This window comes from Syngnathoides biaculeatus, chromosome 20 (assembly GCF_019802595.1).
Source record: "Syngnathoides biaculeatus isolate LvHL_M chromosome 20, ASM1980259v1, whole genome shotgun sequence".
Classification (NCBI taxonomy): Eukaryota; Metazoa; Chordata; class Actinopteri; order Syngnathiformes; family Syngnathidae; genus Syngnathoides; species Syngnathoides biaculeatus.
Genome location: NC_084659.1, coordinates 12,937,312 through 12,954,281, shown reverse-complemented (window position 1 = coordinate 12,954,281; position 16,970 = coordinate 12,937,312). Strand labels below are relative to the sequence as shown.

Here is a 16,970-nt window from a genome sequence, read left to right as displayed (position 1 = left end):
GACTTACGCTGGTGGGGTGGATGAGAGGAAGCGGCAGCAGGGAGAGCGGGATGAAAACCACCACGATCAGATTCCTCGCCCTCCACAGCCTCCGGAACAGATCCATCCTGGCCGCGGCCTCCAGCCTCATGGGTGACCCCGGAACTCTGGACTCGACAGAACCGACCGTGAATGTCAGCTGAGGGGTGGGGGTGGGAGAGTGTCCGGTCACCACAGGCAGGGGCAGCACGACAAAACCGGTCCGGGAGCGACGGTGAAGGGGGGCCGCTCTGTTTCCGACGCGTGAAGTTTGCCTGGCTGTGCGCTTTTACGCGTGAGCGGACTTGGTGCGGTGAGTTTGGTCCGAGCCGCTTCGGAACACCGCCGTCTCGCTCCCCCCCCCCCGGTCCTGGCTTTGGTCTGCAGCGTCAGGTGAGGCCCCGGGGGCTCATTTATTGGTCCGCTTAGGTATGCTAAACAAGCATTGTTCTGTACCAACCTCTTTTTTGTGACTCAGCCAATCAGACTTGAAGTGTTTGCATAAGGCCGTGGGCGTGACCACGGGGGGGACCGCAAGGGATGTTGCTCGTGGAAAATACCCCCGAAACACTGAAAAGATGGAAGAATAGCATATGGCAATAGAATTATTTGATGAATGAATATTATAGAGTAGCGCGGCACTGTGGATCACCTGGTAGAGCGTTGGCCTCACAGTTCTGAGGACCCGGGTTCGATCTCGACCCCGCCTGTGTGGAATTTTCATGTTCTTCCCCGTGCCTGCGTGGCTTTTCTCCGGGCACCCCGGTTTCCTCCCACATCCCAAAAAACGTGCAAAATTAATTAGACACTCTAAAATTGCCCCTAGGTGTGATTGTGAATGCGGCTGTTTGTCTCCATGTGCCCTGCGATTGGTTAGCGACCAGTTCAGGGTGTGCCCCGACTCATGCCCGATGACAGCCGGGATAGGCTCCAGCACTCCCCACGACCCTTTGTGAGGATAAGCGGTAAAGAAAATGGATGGATGGAATATTATGGGGTTCCGCATACAGTACATGTTTTTTTAAATAACTCCTGAGGACATTTTAATCATGTTTCATGTTAACTGTTCTTAAAATAAAATTATAAAACAGTGCAATTGACCCCTCCGTACAGGGCACTTAACCACGCCCCCTGAAGTGACGTCACGCCACTTGCGCTCACGGAAGACAAACAGTAAAAATGGCAAATACAATACAATACATTCTGAACTGAGACAGACTTTATGCTTCTGATTTCATTCAAATCAACGATATATTATAGATTCTAAATACAATACATTCTTAACTGAGAGAGACGCCATGCTTCTGATTTCATTCAATCATTCACACGTAGCAATGTTATGCTAGCGCAGAACGTCTCATTCATTTATACGAGACGTGTATTAAAAATCTAATTTAGGGCATATCTTCGTGCAAACACAGTCTGGTTAAGCTTCGGCCGCGAGCCAGCAAGAAATCAATACGTTTGTGCAGTCCGATCATCGCTAAATATCGCTCAACAAAGAATAAGTGTGTGCAATCGTTCACACGTAGCTGTTCATGCTAGCGAAGAACTTCAATTCATTTATACGAGACATGTATTGAAAATCAAATATAGGGCATACCTTCGTGCAAACATATCTGTTCCGGTTGATATTAGATGGATTTAGTTGATGATGCGGTCTTCCACAAAGTTTGATCCATCAAAGGCATTTTTCGTACTGGGTCTTCGGTTTTGGAAGGGTACGAATCGAACTCCACCAACTAGCCTTTCAGGATACCTGTCGTCACTATTACAAAGTCCGTGACTACACCTCTTAACCATATTTTTTTATTAATAACCCAAATACGCGATAAAACGCTAACTAAACCTATACTGGACCATGCAATGTTGTCTGAGAAAATGGCGGGAGCAAAAAAACGGGCTTTGGTTTATGCAGATATCTGGCCTCTGATTGGTCAGTGACGCGGATTGCGCAATATCCACGGAGGGGTCAACTGCGTACATACACAGTACTGTACTATAATACTGTAATCCAACCCAACATGCCGTGCAATTATCCTACATCGCCCTCTAGAGGAGGATTTTATATGTGCATCTACTGTGTATAACCTTACACTGTATAATTTTTTTTTATTATTATTTTTTAATGTGTAGGTGTACATGCAAGCCAAATCACGAAAGGGCCCAAAATTTGTGTGCCAAACTAACTTTTATGTCAAATATTTTAGCTTGCCATTAATTGGACACTCTAAATTGCCCCGAGGTGAGATTGTGAGTGCTGCTGTTTGTCTCTACGTGCCCCTGCGATTGGCTGGCGACCAGTTCAGGGTGTACCCCGCCTTCCGCCCGTTGACAGCTGGGATAGGCTCCAGCACTCCTGCTACCCTCATGAGGATAAGCGGCTAAGAAAATTGATGGATGGATGGATTTTAGCTTGCCAATAACTTTGGGATTACTTGCATGCTCAGAAAACAGAACGTAGAATGTCCAGATGACACAACCTTTTAGATTCTGAAGCTTGGGTTAAAATTGCCCCCCCAACTCCAACAAAAAAAGTTTGTCTACATTTATCCCAAACCACAAATCTCCTAAATCCCTCCGAGCTGAAAGGTTGTCAAAGTCTAACAAGAAAAAAAAAGGAAGTAAAACCAGATTCGCAATCACAATGCAACAGATTCCCGAAGACCTCCCAAGACAGACTGAAGTACCGTATACAAACGTATCCTTAAAGTCTACGTACAAACACATTTGAAAAGTTAAAAAAAAAGTTCTTAAAGTTCTCAGTTCTTAAAGATGAAATACAAATGGGGTACAGTGTACTTAAGTTCTTCTACATCCCAAAAACATGCAACATTAATGTCACAAACCAACGTTGCACGGGCGGACCCAAATGCAGGACTCCAAGACGGGGACATGATGTTCAGTGGGTCTTATAATAAACAAAAGTTGTGCACGACAACACAGTCGAAGAAGGCAGGATCCAACACACAAGAAACAATGTCCAAAAACTATGAGTCAACTAAAGAGCATAATCAAAAGCGTGACTGGAATATAATGCCGCATTGGCGGAGTAAAAACTGGCAAAAACCTGTGACAAAACTCCAACTTAAATACATTGTCTAATCACAGTGCCTCACGTGATACAGCTGTGACCGGCGACAGGCGTCAGAGATGAAACCGCTCGGAGCGGTGGCCAGGCCACGCCCCTCTTGGCAGTGGTCCCGCCTTGCCCGTGACAATTAACTGGACACTCTAAATTGCTCATAGGTGTGATTGTGAGTGCGACTGTTTGCCTCGGTTTTCCCTGCGATTGGCTGGCAACCAGTCCAGGTTGTACCCCGCCTCCTGCAAGTTGACAGCTGGGATAGGCGCCAGCATGCTCCGCGACCCTTGTGAGGATAATCGGCAAATACATGGATGAATGGATGTGCTTGAGCTAAATACAACTGAACTGTACCACACAGAGAATCCTTGAACCCTCAACCACGCTACCCTTTGCTCTTTGGCCACCACTGAAAGATGTCGGATAAAGTCAGAAATAGCTGTAATAGTAACAAACAGCCACTAGGTGGCGGTGTGCACATGTCTCAGTCATCACTGTGAGCTGTAGTTATATTTCACTGGGATTGAAAAACAGCATCAACTTTTTAAAATTTTTTTATTTGGGGGGGAGGGGACAGTTTTATTTGGCCCATTTTACTATTTTCCCCTCCAATTTGCATTTCAGTTCATTTAGGATTAGACCAACGCAAAGAGTTTTCCCGTCAGAATTAAGAGTTGACCGAAAGACCCGAATTGTAAATCAATACACTTGTGGCAAAACAGGCCTCAGATTAGAGGTCACGTAAACACATTTACATAAATTTCTCAATGACGCGCGTCCCGGTCCCGCCGTGCGCACCCCAACATGAGCTCAGCAGAGCTGCGGGGGAGCGCAAATGGTCGCGTCCGTCTTGACTTTTTAAATCGGCTGCTGTAATTTAACATCAAAGCTGATTTGGGATTTGGCTGACGCTCCAATCCTCACCCAAATCCAGAGGGATGATTCGCAAACATCTCCAAAAACATGCCGACTGGGATCATTTGGTCATGATCCATGACGGTGGTGTCAAACTCGAGGCCCGGGGGGCCGGATCTGGACCGCCGTGTGATTTTTATGCGGCCCACGTAGGCAAATTTTGCGTATCAACTTCTATGTTTTTTTTGGGGGGGGGGTAAAATCTCAACCAAAACTCCCACTTGTCATATCATAAATGATGACCTTGAGATACTGCAAGCATTTTTTTCTTCACCAGTCATCGACAATCGTTAAAAAAAAACAATTACCCTTGATTTGATTCCAAAACTTGTTCATTAATATCATGTGTAAATATGATACGTCAATTAAAGATTTTTATAGTTTCACAGTCGTAACGGCCCTCTGAGGAAAACTGTTGAGTACAATGTGGCACGCGCCAAAAATTAGTTTGACAGACCTAATCGATGAGTTCGAGCAGTGATTATCAAAGTGTGGGGCGTGGGCTCCCTCTAGTGCAGGGGTGTCAAACTATTTTTTCTTGTGGGCCGCATTGTCGTTCCAGTTTCCCTCAGAGGGCCGCTATGACTGTGCAACAAAAATATTTAATCATCTCATCATATTTACATCAATTTGTGTACTAGTTTTTGGAAACAGAAATCAAGGGTGATGTGTTTTTCAACTCTTCACATTTGGTAACACAAAAATCCTTTAATATCTCAACTTTATCATTAATCTATGACAATTTGAAATTTTGGTACAGATTTTTACAAGAATCGTGGAACTTGACACTCTAGATGTGGCATCGCGGGCCACAGAAAATCATGTGGCGGGCCAGATCTGGCCCCCGGGCCTCGAGTTTGACACCTGTGCTCTAGCCGTAGGAGATCACTGAATCAAATGTTCAGACTGTAAAAAACATGTTTTTTATTTTATTGAATACAGTTATGCTGAATTTAACAAAGAACAATGCAAAGTCTGAAACCTTTTTTTGTTTTCAAACACTGATCTCGGTACAATTCAGCAAGCGGTCAAGGCAGTGGACGCCTTCTGGAGGATTATTACCTCCCCAGAGCCCCCCCTAACCCCCACCCCGCCCGGGCTCGATCAGACCTCTTTGCCCTTCAAATCCAGCCCGTGCCGCGTGGAGTAAAAGACGCAATTGTCACCCCGCGTGACGCTCACAAGGCTCAAGTTCAAGACCCGAGTCAACTTTTGATCCACGCAGCGGTAGGAAGACCAAAAGTCCGGTGACCTCTGAAAGTCTGTTTTTCTCTGCAGAATAGCTGATGTGGATTTGAGAAAGTACGTAGACACTTTTACGGGTATTCCAATGTGTGTGAGCCAAGAGGAGATGAGACGGACTCAGACGGCTTATGAACACACTCACACAAACAAAAAAGAATGGATTCGGGTCTGAATGTGTGTGTGTGTGTGTGGTGTGTGTGTGTGTGTGTGTGTGGTACGTTTTGCGTTGCATAACCCTGTTTGATGTGTTCCAAGATGGCCGCATCAGGAATTCGGGTCATACTAAAGATTTGCTCACTTTCTAAACGTCTACGCGCGCGTTCGACGCCGGTTATCACGAAAATCATGGAAGTTGATCGACATGATTTGCCTTCGCGGCCCACATAAAATCATGCAGCGGGCCAGATCTGGCCCCCGGGCCTTGAGTGTGACACCTGTGACTTACAGTGAAGATTTTAATTTTCAAGAAAAAACCCACCTGCACCCCACCCCATAATCCTCTAGCCAATTACATTTCACAATATGTAACCCTCAATGCTTGTTTATTAAATTCAATTATTTTGCTGGGTTGGAAAGCCGCAATCATATGAGAATAAAGTCATATTTTCAGAAGACTGCATAATGGAGTGAAATAAATGTGACTATATTCTCAAAAAATAAATCACCGTAATAACACGTCAAAAATACAGTGGCACCTCGGTTTTGAACATCTCTGACAAATCGTACGTAATTTTGTCGTACTCTACTACTAAAGCACACATTTTAAGCAAAAAATAAATATATTTCTCCAATTATTTTATTATATAAAGTATTTAAGCTGTACATGTATTTCTACTATGCAATTTATTATTAGGAAAAGCTTGAAAAATGCTTTAAAAAGCCAATTTTTTTAGGCTTGGAACGCATTATTTCATTTTCCACTCATTGTAATGGGAAAACGCACTTTGGTTTTCAACCGACCTTCTGGAACAGATTGCATTTGAGAACCGAGGCACCACTGTATATACATTTTTCAGGCAGCTATGTCACATTTCTATTGGATTAAAAAGTCTACACACCCGTGTTCATACTTGCACTTATTTGCGATTCTAAAAATGACACCAAGTTCATTTCTAAACTTTTATAACAAACGTGACTACGACCTGTGCAACTCAACGTACTTTTTTTTTTTTTTTTTTTTAATCTTTCAAGATGACGAGTGAAAATAACTGGAATAATGTGGGTTGCACAAGTGTGCACACCCTCTTCCTTCTCTCTGAGACCAGTTTTGGGCCTCAAAATTTGACACCTTCTTTGCGTCAAACATCGCTTTTGGAATTACAGCCAAGAAGTTAAAACCTTGGTTTCAACTGGACCGTAGCAAATTCTTCCTTAGTGTTTAAAAGGAGAAATCGCTCAGTACGGCCTTGCCCGTTTGCAAAGTGACGGGTGAAATTCCTCTTCGGACGCGGCGGGCTTTTCGCAGCTACAGTACGACATCGACCGTAAATAATGGCTTCTTCGCAAATGCGGCTTTTCAATAATAGATGCAACTTTATGCGCGCTGTCAAATCAGCGAAGGTCACATTAGTGTGCATCACCACATTGGTGGATCATCACCGTACAAAGCTCTGATCGCGATGCTAACCCGTGGAGAAAACCATCAACACTCAACCAGACGGGAGGCATCTCTCCTCTCTCTCTCTCTCTCTCTCTCTCTCTCTCTCTCGCTACTCTCGTGTCATCACTCACTCCCTCACAATCTCACACTTTAATCACTCTTCCGATCACAATTTATTTTTTTCCCCACCCCTTTTTTAGCCTCTTCCTGTTTTTGGTCCCACGCGCATCAATGATTCACGCGTCCGCTCGGATGTTCTGTCTGGAGACGCATCAACAAGAGCGATCACGTTCATAGTACACCTGAGTATTTATACCTGGAATACTAATACACGCATGCCACATGTGGCGCAAAATTGGAATGCAAATCTGAGTGGGACTTAGTTCCATGTATGTAAACAAATTCCAGTGAGAAAAAACGTTCTGTGCTCCCCCTCCCACCGCTGACTGTGACACCCTTTTTAGAGGCAAAAGAATCCGACTGTCTGAAATTCAAAACTATTCTAATCCCCCCCCCCCACTTAAAATCAAACTTACATTTCAACAAAACCCCGTTTTGACAACAGCTACAACGTTTTTGCACCCATTGATTTCTAGGTTCGCAATGGGGTTTAGGTCAGGGGAGATCCCCCATAGTGATATTTTTCGCTGAAATGGTTTTTGACATCGATGTTCTACCTAATGCAGCGAATTCAACACAAGGCTACGAACTGGATTAAAGGGACACTGACGCCTCGGTTCTCGACCACAATCTCTTTCAGAAAACGGTTCGAGAAGTGATTTGTTCAAAAACCGAAACAATGTTTCCTATTAGATTGAATGGAAAAAGAAATAATGCGTTCCAAGCCGAAAAAAAATTGAGCTATTAAAAACATTTAAGCTTTTCCTGATAATAAACTGCATAGTAGAAATACATGCCTAGTTTGAATATTTTATAGAATGAAATAGTTTAAGAAATATATTTATTTTTTGCTTAAAATGCAAGCTTTAGCAGCAGAGTACGTTAGGCTGGGAGCGCATTGACGTATCTGTAGCAACTCGGCCCCCAGCTTTGTAAACTTTTTTTTATGAACACAACTGGTCTGACCGCGCGCAATATGTTATTTCCGGGTTTCGTCGGGGGCGTTCGAGTCCCGATTTTCGTTCGAAAACGGGGACGTTCGAGAACTGAGGCTTTACCGTGCATTCATTACAATGCGCGATTGGAGATGATTGAACGACGGAATTCAAGTTGTAAGTTAAGGTCGCAGTGCATCCTGTTGAGTACACGAAAAAAAAAATCGCTTAAACGATGAAGTGAGATATAACATGGGAAGAGCAGAGAGTACATCAGTAGCGCCAACTCCGGCACGCCGATCCCTGACACCTCGATTACAGCGAAAGCCCCCCCCCCCCCCCCCATCACCGCCCCCAACGCCACAACAGCGGCGGCAGGGGTGCACGTGAGAGGGTCACAGTGGCGGGAACTCGCATGCAGGCGGCCACCGCACGAGTGAGAGCTCAGCGCAGCTCAGCCGGCGAGCGACTGTTACGCAAGAGCTCAGTCGGCCCAGCTGGAGATCAGAGAACAAGTTGGGGAGAGCGAGAAAAAGAGGGAGTAGCGAACGTCACGGGAGGCAAACGCTGACTTTCTTTCTCCGCTCTACAGACGGCATCATGAATGGGATTTTCTGAAGTCCAAAAGGACCCACGAAGCGATGGAGTCAACACATGTGACCTTGGCCCCGTGAACTCCTCCGCTCATCCCCCTCGCATTCATCACTCGTCTCCATGGTTTCAAACGCCGGACCCGCTTGGCGAAGCCCTCGCGTCTGGGTGCTGCTGAAGCCTTTGCTATGCGCGCTGGTTCTGACGCCAGGCTCGGCGCTGAGCCCGGAGGACTCGCGGAACGCCACCTCCGCCGTGACCACGCCGCCGCCCCCGGACGAGTGGACCGGCACCACGCTCCGCCCGCGGCCCGACCTGCAGACGGAGGGCCGGGCGACAACAGTGGAGGTGCAGACGGAGTTGGAGACGCAAACTCCAACCAGGAACTACTCAGGTCAGTCCGCTGCCGGGTCAAGTTTTCCTCGCTGGGGGCTGCGAGCCGTAACTTGGTGGGCCACAAATTACTTAACAATAAACGATTAGATCAGATCATTTCAATAAAGCATGTACTTAAAGCTAACAAAATATATTAAACAAGTGTTTCTCCAATATTTTCCACCTCAAACATTAATACTGTGCTTAAAAATAGGTAAGGAATTTAAATGATGTACTGCACGAGAAATAAAAATTCTCCTTCAATATGTATGTATATAAGTATGTATTCAAAATGTATTGTATTGTACTTTAAAGTTAATGCAACTGAATCGCATTTAAAGACTGCACGGTTCTCTATTTTTTTTTTAATATTCAAACTTTATATGCAAGCTTTTATTCCAATGTTTCATTGTATTGGATGTTTTAAAAGTAATTAGGTGATTCTTTTGCGTGACACTAGAGGGCGCTGATGTACCACTAGTGGTCCTCGTACGCAGTACAGTACAGTAACTGGAGCAAACCAATGACTCCTCCTGACTGTATTTAGCTTTGGACCAAAAGAGCCCATATGATTGGGATTTTTTTCACTTTTCATATTTCTTCAAGAACAAATAGAAGTGTGGAAGGGAGTGGGGGATATCACCCGATATAATACAACAATAGAAAATAGTCCTAATGTTTGGAAACATTTATTATTATTAATGTTTTCAGGAAAAAAAAAACAATAATATGAGAATAAATTTACGAGTCAAAATAACTTTGTCTAAGATCATATGGAAACTTTATCTTGAAAAAAATGACTTTTTTTAACCTCTAAAATATATATACTGTTTATATAAATGTTTACATGGTAACATTGTGAATTTTTCACAAAAATATTTACTTCCTACCCCACCCACCCCCGCCAACCCCAAACATTTTACAGGATTTAACCCTTAACACTACACCGGGGGGGGGGGGGGGGGGGTTGTCAATAACAAAAATTTAGACCATCATTCACGAGACTTATTTAATAAAGATTTCCATCCATTTTCTTTGGTCGCCAGGGACAAACAGCCGCACCCACAATCACACCGAGGGACAATTTAGAGTGTCCAATTAATGTTGCATGTTTTTGGGGATGTGGGAGGAAACCCACCCAGGCACGGGGAAAACATGCAAACTCCACACAGTGGGGGCAGGGATCGAACCCGGGTCCTCAAAACTGTGAGGCCAACGCATTACCAGCTTGATCCACCATGCCGCCGGTTGTTTGAGAACGATATGCATTTCAAGTAAAACAATCTTTTGTTTTGGCCCTAAACCGTCACAAAAAGTACTGAAATAATAATCCCGTCTCAATTTACAGCCACGTTTCCACCAAGGGAACGCGCTTGAATTAAAACCAAATTACTCATCGAATACTTCTTGAATTGCTTTTTACACTTATTTGGATTTCCTCACTCATTCGATTACCAATAAGTATAAAAATATGAATGTCACTATATGTCGCAGGCTTAGATTTTTTTTACATTTTTTTGCAGCGATTGGGGGAACCAACTGAGTGATATTGAGGTGCATGCATCAATGTGTGTTCATATGCCCTTGTACATAATTAATCTGCAGTACAAAATTCTACATTTGCAACTTTGTGGGACCGGTTTTTGGAGGAACTTTGGATCCCTGACTGTATTTCTTCGCAGTACAAAATAGTACACCAAAGTCTACTCCCCCCCCCCCCACCCCCAACCCTGCCAAGGCTGATAGGTGTCTCACTACTGAGAGACGATTAGGAGAAGCTTCCTTGACATGGTCCTTCCCTCCCCGGGGGGGGGCAAAGATTTAAGTCTTGTTTGAATCACCGCGTTGTGCTTTTGGATAAGGGGTTGAAACAGAGGTGAAACATTTATTTTTCATGCTTTCTCCCGAAGATAAGGAAAGTGCTTAGGCTGGAGGGCCGGACGGCCGCACATCTTGTGTCTTCCAGAACTAAAGAGGTGTGTGTCGAAAGCAGATGATGCATTTAAAGACCGTCGTCCAAAGTAGAGCATGACTTCAACTTCTGCTGGACCACGAGCGCTCCCTTTCTCCCCTCCACCACTCTTCATCCCTCCCTTCAGTCCTTTTCTCCAACATCTGTCTTGCCTCTTTCCTATTTTTTCACCTCTTTTTCCCCTGTCCCCTCTTGTCTCCTCATCCACTCGTTTCTCCCCTGCCGGTCGCCGAGCCTCAGCTCACGTGGACGCAAAATCGCCGTCAGCGGAAGACAAAATGCAAACCTCACGTGCCTCACACACACACATTACAAATGGACGCACTGAAACAACACCAATCTTCTTAAAGGTTTAGAGAATAAACACAGTTGCTTGTTTCATAATGGCGGCGGCGGCGGCTCTGTGTCTCGCACAGTAAGCACTTTATGCTTTAATAACACACACAAGTTATCAGCTGGCGTTGCCACACGCATGAATTACCACGGCAAAGCCCGGTTCACCGTTCAAAATGTCCCAAATCCTGGAGGTGTGATAAACGCTGCGGTGTGAGTGTGTGCGCACACGGCAGCATAATTCCCATAAGAATTAAGCATCTGTGCATATTTTGTTGACTTTTTTTTCCCCGTCCCCCTCCCCTTCCATCTTCCATCTTATTTTAAGCCAATTGGATTCGTCTCTTCGGGTTCCGCCCGCAGCGGCAAAACGGTCTCACTTGTTATTCGGGTACTGACTAAATAGTTGTGTGGAAATGCAAAGATAGATGTTGTATGCGGAATTATGAAGAGGATGCCGTTATCATATAGAATCAAATACGGTGAAGAAAATAAGCATTTGAACACCCTGCCGTATTGCAAGTTCTCCCACTTAGAAATCAGGGGAGAGATCTGAAATTTCACAAATAAATCCATCCATCCATGTATCCATTTTCTTAGCCACTTATCCTCACAAGGGTCGCCGGGAGTGCTGGAGCCTATCCCGGCTGTCATGCCCATGATTTCTAAGTGGGAGAAATTACAATATAGCAAGGTGTTCAAATACTTATTTTCTTCACTGTATGCCCGGTTAAAGTCAGTCCAATTTTTTTTTTTTTAATTTCAAATCAAATGTCAACTTTTTAGCATTGAAACAGATCCACAAAGTATACAGTATGCATCTATTTTTTCCCATATTTGTTGTAAGACAGTGGTGTCGCTAGGGCTACTTAAGGTGGGCTGAAGCCTCCATAAAATATTAAGCCCCCCCCCCCCCCATCACACACACACACAGACACACACACACACATTTCGCCTACTTTATTATTTTATTGAATGGCTCCAACTTGCTATTGTGCCTTGGTTGGAGGTCTGCACTCTCCAGAGAATCGTTCTCGCCCCTTTTTGTCTTCCATACAAAACAGTCACAAATGCTAAGGTCACCAAAAAAAACTGCAGCTGAGCCAGGCTTACTTCAGCGGTTGGAGAAGCTGCAAAAGCCTTCACATCAACGGGGTAGCACCTCCCATTAACCTCACCAGCTTACGTGTGTGCGTGTGTGTGTGAGACACTCACTGTTCGTGTAAATCCTTCAGTGGGGCCTCTATCGCTTACTTAGCAGACGTTCGTCTTGCTAATCTGGTCAAGCACGGCTTTACGCTGATTCTCTTTTATCTGTGTTGTTTGAGGGGGGGAGAAGAAAAGAAGGGGGGGGGGGGAGCGCAGTCAGTACTTAAGAAGGACACACAGTTGTGTAAAAATACTTGAGTACAAGTGAAAGTACTCCTGATAGTAAAAGCAAAAAAAAGTGCAAACCTTGAAACGTACACTTAAGTACTGTGACTTTCGGCATGTCTCGTTAAAGAAAAAAATAACAATGTGTGTTTCTTTCGGCTTGTCCCTTTCGGGGGTCGCCACAGCGTGTCATCTCAGATGAACGCATATATACGTTTGGCACAATTTTTTTTTTACGCCGGATGCCCTTCCTGACGCAACCCTTCTCAGGGAGTGGAGGCCCCAGTGGGATATGAACCCACAAGAAAAAAATAACAATAATTACCGTAATTCCTGGCCGACAGAGCGCACCTGGTTATAAGCCTTACCCAGTACATTTACAAAAGGAAATACCATTTGGGGGCGGCGCAATGGCTCAGATGGTAAAACGTCGGCCTCACAGTTCTGAGGACCCGGATTCGGTCCCGGCCCCGCCCGCGTGGAGTTCGCACATTCTCCCCGTGCCTGCGTGGTTTTTCTCCGGGCACTCCGATTTCCTCCCACATCTCAAAAACACGCAACATTAATTGGAAACTCTAAATTGCCCCTGGGTGTGATTGGGAGTGCAGCTGTTTGTCTCTCCGACCCTCGTGAGGATAAGCGGCAGAAGAAAATGGATAGATGGATGGATGCCATTTGGTACATACAAACGCCGCAGCTGTGTAAAAGCCCCAAGCGCCCACATTGAAACACGAAATATTTACAAAGAAAGACCGTACAAAGAGTTTAACCTAGCACCGCCACGCTAATGCTAACACTAGCGCCGCGCTAACAGGGCCGGTTAAAAAAAAAAAAAAAAAAAAACGGTAAAAATCACTGAGACACGGCAGTAACATGCTAGCGCAGCGTTAACAGGGCCAGACCGGTAAAAGTCACTTCCTCTGCACATACATTCCACCGGTCTCACTCTTCCCGTTTCCACTCGAGTGGCCCCTTGCAGCCGTTAGAAAAAAAATGCACAAATTACCCGCATCGGCGCATAATCCGCAGGGTTTGAAAAAAGTCGCGGCATATAGGCCGAAAATGACGGTACTGTCAAAAGTTGGTGACTGTAAACTTTGCGTGATGCAATATAGGCAGTATAGAAGCTACCAAGTCATCAGAATCAACTTAAGCCATAAAGTATATTCACCTGGTTACTTTCCAGCATTGGCAGAATCCAAACCGATGCACAGAATCCACCTCACGGTGACGCTAAGCTGCTTATCCTCCGCTGATAAAATAAATCGGGCGGCCAAGCGTCGCCGTGAAATGTTTCAGTGGCTCCGTCGTGATTATCCCCCAAGCTAATTACCTTTGTCTATCCCGGGCTATTTCCGACGTGGGGAATCCTGTTAATGGCCCGGTGACACGCGGCGCCACCGTGCCCGCACGGACATGCCCGCCGTTGGCGAGTTGTAGTTCTGAAGCCAATTACCCAATTTGCGTTCCGAGGACGCCCTCGCGTAATCTGCCGCCATGTGTCTTCGCCACCTGGGAGCGGCGGCCATCTTGAGCCAAGCGGTTAACAGATTGACTGGTCAGGATAAGTGGCGGGAAATGAATGGGACTGGAAACTGGCTGACCGGTCTAAACCAGCAAGCATCCATCTTTTTTTTTTTTAATGAAAACAAACAGGTTCACATTAAGACTACCGGAACATTACAAACGTTAATCTCTTTTGTTGCTTTGGTTACAGCTCAACCCGTGACCTTAGCTGCCACTTTTATCCCCTCCGGGGATGCCATTTAGCTGATTAGACCCCTTCTGAGCGTTTATTCTTACAGTGTTTCCCTGTCGTTGATTGAGTCGAGGCACACGCGCTGCGTGAGAAATTACTTTCACGCAACCAATTATACTCGTTAATGAAAATACCATGGCCAAGGGGGCGTGGCCTGGCCACCGCTTGGGGCGGTCTCATCTTTGACACTTGTCAACGGTCGCAACTGTCTCGCATGAGGAACTGTGATCAGACCTTTAAGTTGGGGTTTTGCCAGTTCGTTGCCTTGAGTTAGTGAGTTGCGTTCACTGCCGGCAGGAATCTCCATCACCGAAAGTGTAGCGTGAGCTACCCTCGTCACAGCGATTCTGTGCCAACGTAGTTGGATTTTGCTTATAGCCTAGCGTTGTTGTGCCTCTCGCGCCTCGGTCCTGCACTCATGGGATTCCGTTCCTGATCTCCCTGACGTGCCTCTTACGCCTGACGTCCTTGTTACCGCTGCTCCCAACACTGGACTGAATAAATACGTTTTCCGAACTGCCTCTACGTCTCCCGAGTCGTGCATTTGGGTCCAACCCCGTGTTCTGGTCGTGACTACTCGACACTGAAATAATGACTTTTTCTCAATTTACGAACGCTACCCAAAGATTATACAGGGTTGGTTACGTGGAGAAAAGGGAAGAAATAAAGCCGCCATCTTCCCTGATGGGTGTGGAGGTCATCCCCCACCCTCCGTTACTATATGGGCAGAACGTATTGCCACACAAGCCCATTAAATACCTTGGAAATGAACTACAATTCATGCAATATACAGAAGAATTGTCATTTTTCCTCCATCCTTGATTATCTTACTTGTCCGGATGCATTTGACTTTTTCCAGATCCCGACATGAACAAATTGGTGAAGAAAGTGCAATTTAAGATTGCTTGTCTCTTTGTCATGTAACTTTGATGAGGGCTTTCTACCCCCAGCGTCAGTAATTATATTTTCTGCTTGGATGGCAGCACATTAGACTCGAGAGCAGTGGTTTTCAGATTGCGCTCCCAAAATATTTGGCAATTACTATGTGGATTCACCATCGCGACCAACGAGCGTCGGAGCTTTAGCAGAGGTTTTATTCCTAAAAAGTCTATTTATTAGGCGGCACGGTGGATCAAGCTGGTAAAAGCGTTGGCCTCGCAGTTCTGAGGTACTGGGTTCAATCCCGGACCCGCCTGTGTGGAGTTTGCATGTTCTCCCCGTACCTGCACGAGTTTTCTCCGGGTACTCCGGTTTCCTCCCACATCCCAAAAACGTGAAACATTAGTTGGACACTCTAAATTGCCCCTAGGTGTGATTGTGAGTGCGGCTGTTTGTCTTCGTGTGCCCTGCAATTGGCCGGCAACCAGTTCAGGGTGTACCCCGCCTCCTGCCCGTTGACAGCTGGGATAGGCTCCAGCACTCCCTGTGACCCTCGTGAGGATAAGCAGCATAGAAGATGGATGGATGTATTTATTATTGTCAGCCACTGTTACATTATCCAGTTTGAACTTTAACATGGTGTTTAAATGTATTGTACAAAAATAAGTGTATCGAAACATGTTTCAAACAAGCTGAAGATTAAATTCAACCGCATTGCATTAGACATTGAATAAAAGTGAACTTTTCTTAAAACTGATGTACTTCAAAAGCTAAAAAAAAATATATATATATATATATATATATATATATATATATATATATATATATTAAAGTGTGGCCTTTTTTCTTTTAAGAGTAAAACTGTCTTTTCCAGAATAAAAAGTGTAAAATTCACTTGTTAAAATTGGATTTTATTGCCTCAGACTTTGACTTTTTACTTTTTACAAAATATGTCTCTGCTCTTGTCAAGACATTTTGCTGGGGGAAAAAATATTCTCATATTATTACAGTTTTTCAGGTATTTATTTTGAATTAGAGTGAAGATAATGAAGGAAAAATGCTTCCCTTTCAAAACGTTTGAGAATCCCATCCTCAACAGCTATCATATCGAACTAAAGTTAAGCAAAGCGAAGTTTCTGGACTGTGAGTCGGGATGTTCAAAACCCAAGCTGGCCCATTTCGCAGCTAACTTTGAATACAAGCCGCTTCCCTGCGAAACACACTTGCGTGTTTAAGCCTTTTTCCTCTCATTCACGCTCTGTTTCCCATCAAACACCTGACACCCACAAGACGGGACGGAACCGGCATCCGGCAAATCTGTATTATTTGACCCAAAAGCAGCTCAAGAGCGTGCGCATTTACAAACGAAGTGAACCAACGCTGAATTGCGGAGGCTGACGCGTTCACGTGCACACGCGAGCTCGATTTGATCACCGGTGGCGATACAGCACGTCAAAAAACGGACACGGCCAGTGATGCTGAGGAAAACTTATATCAGAATTCAGCTGGAGCAAAGAGACCGAGAAAAAAAAAAACAAAAAACATCACTTAGGAGGACGGCAGAACACAAAAGTGATGTGGAGCCTCGTGCTAGCGAAGAACGCCACCTCCCATCTACGTCAACTTTGACTCTCGGCATTAAAGCCCGACTCTGTTTATTTTTAACCATTAACAAGGGAAAAGTGATCCGGCAAAACGGTTCATTCGGTACCGCACAATCTAACAAGCTTCAGCACAAGAGCTACAATGAACTACTCGTATATTGGTGC

General features: G+C 45.0%; 1 protein-coding gene across 12 annotated transcripts in view; it reads right to left on the bottom strand.

Moving 5' to 3' along the window:
* The window catches only part of slc13a4 (solute carrier family 13 member 4), a 50,831-nt gene that overhangs the window by 13,973 nt on the left and 19,888 nt on the right, over window positions 1-16,970 (bottom strand). For 3 of the 12 annotated variants that reach the window (XM_061806536.1, XM_061806537.1, XM_061806535.1), the window contains 3 exons: window positions 12,405-12,503; window positions 479-588; window positions 8-178 (listed from right to left, as the gene is read on the bottom strand). In XM_061806536.1, the coding sequence (XP_061662520.1) occupies window positions 8-178; window positions 479-588; window position 12,405 (282 nt within the window). In that variant the 5' untranslated portion in view covers window positions 12,406-12,503. Of the gene's footprint in view, window positions 1-7; window positions 400-478; window positions 589-670; window positions 789-2,867; window positions 3,144-12,404; window positions 12,504-13,734; window positions 14,482-16,970 lie in introns of those variants that run through there. The other 9 variants (XM_061806538.1, XM_061806534.1, XM_061806540.1 and 6 more) reach the window with 9 other exon arrangements.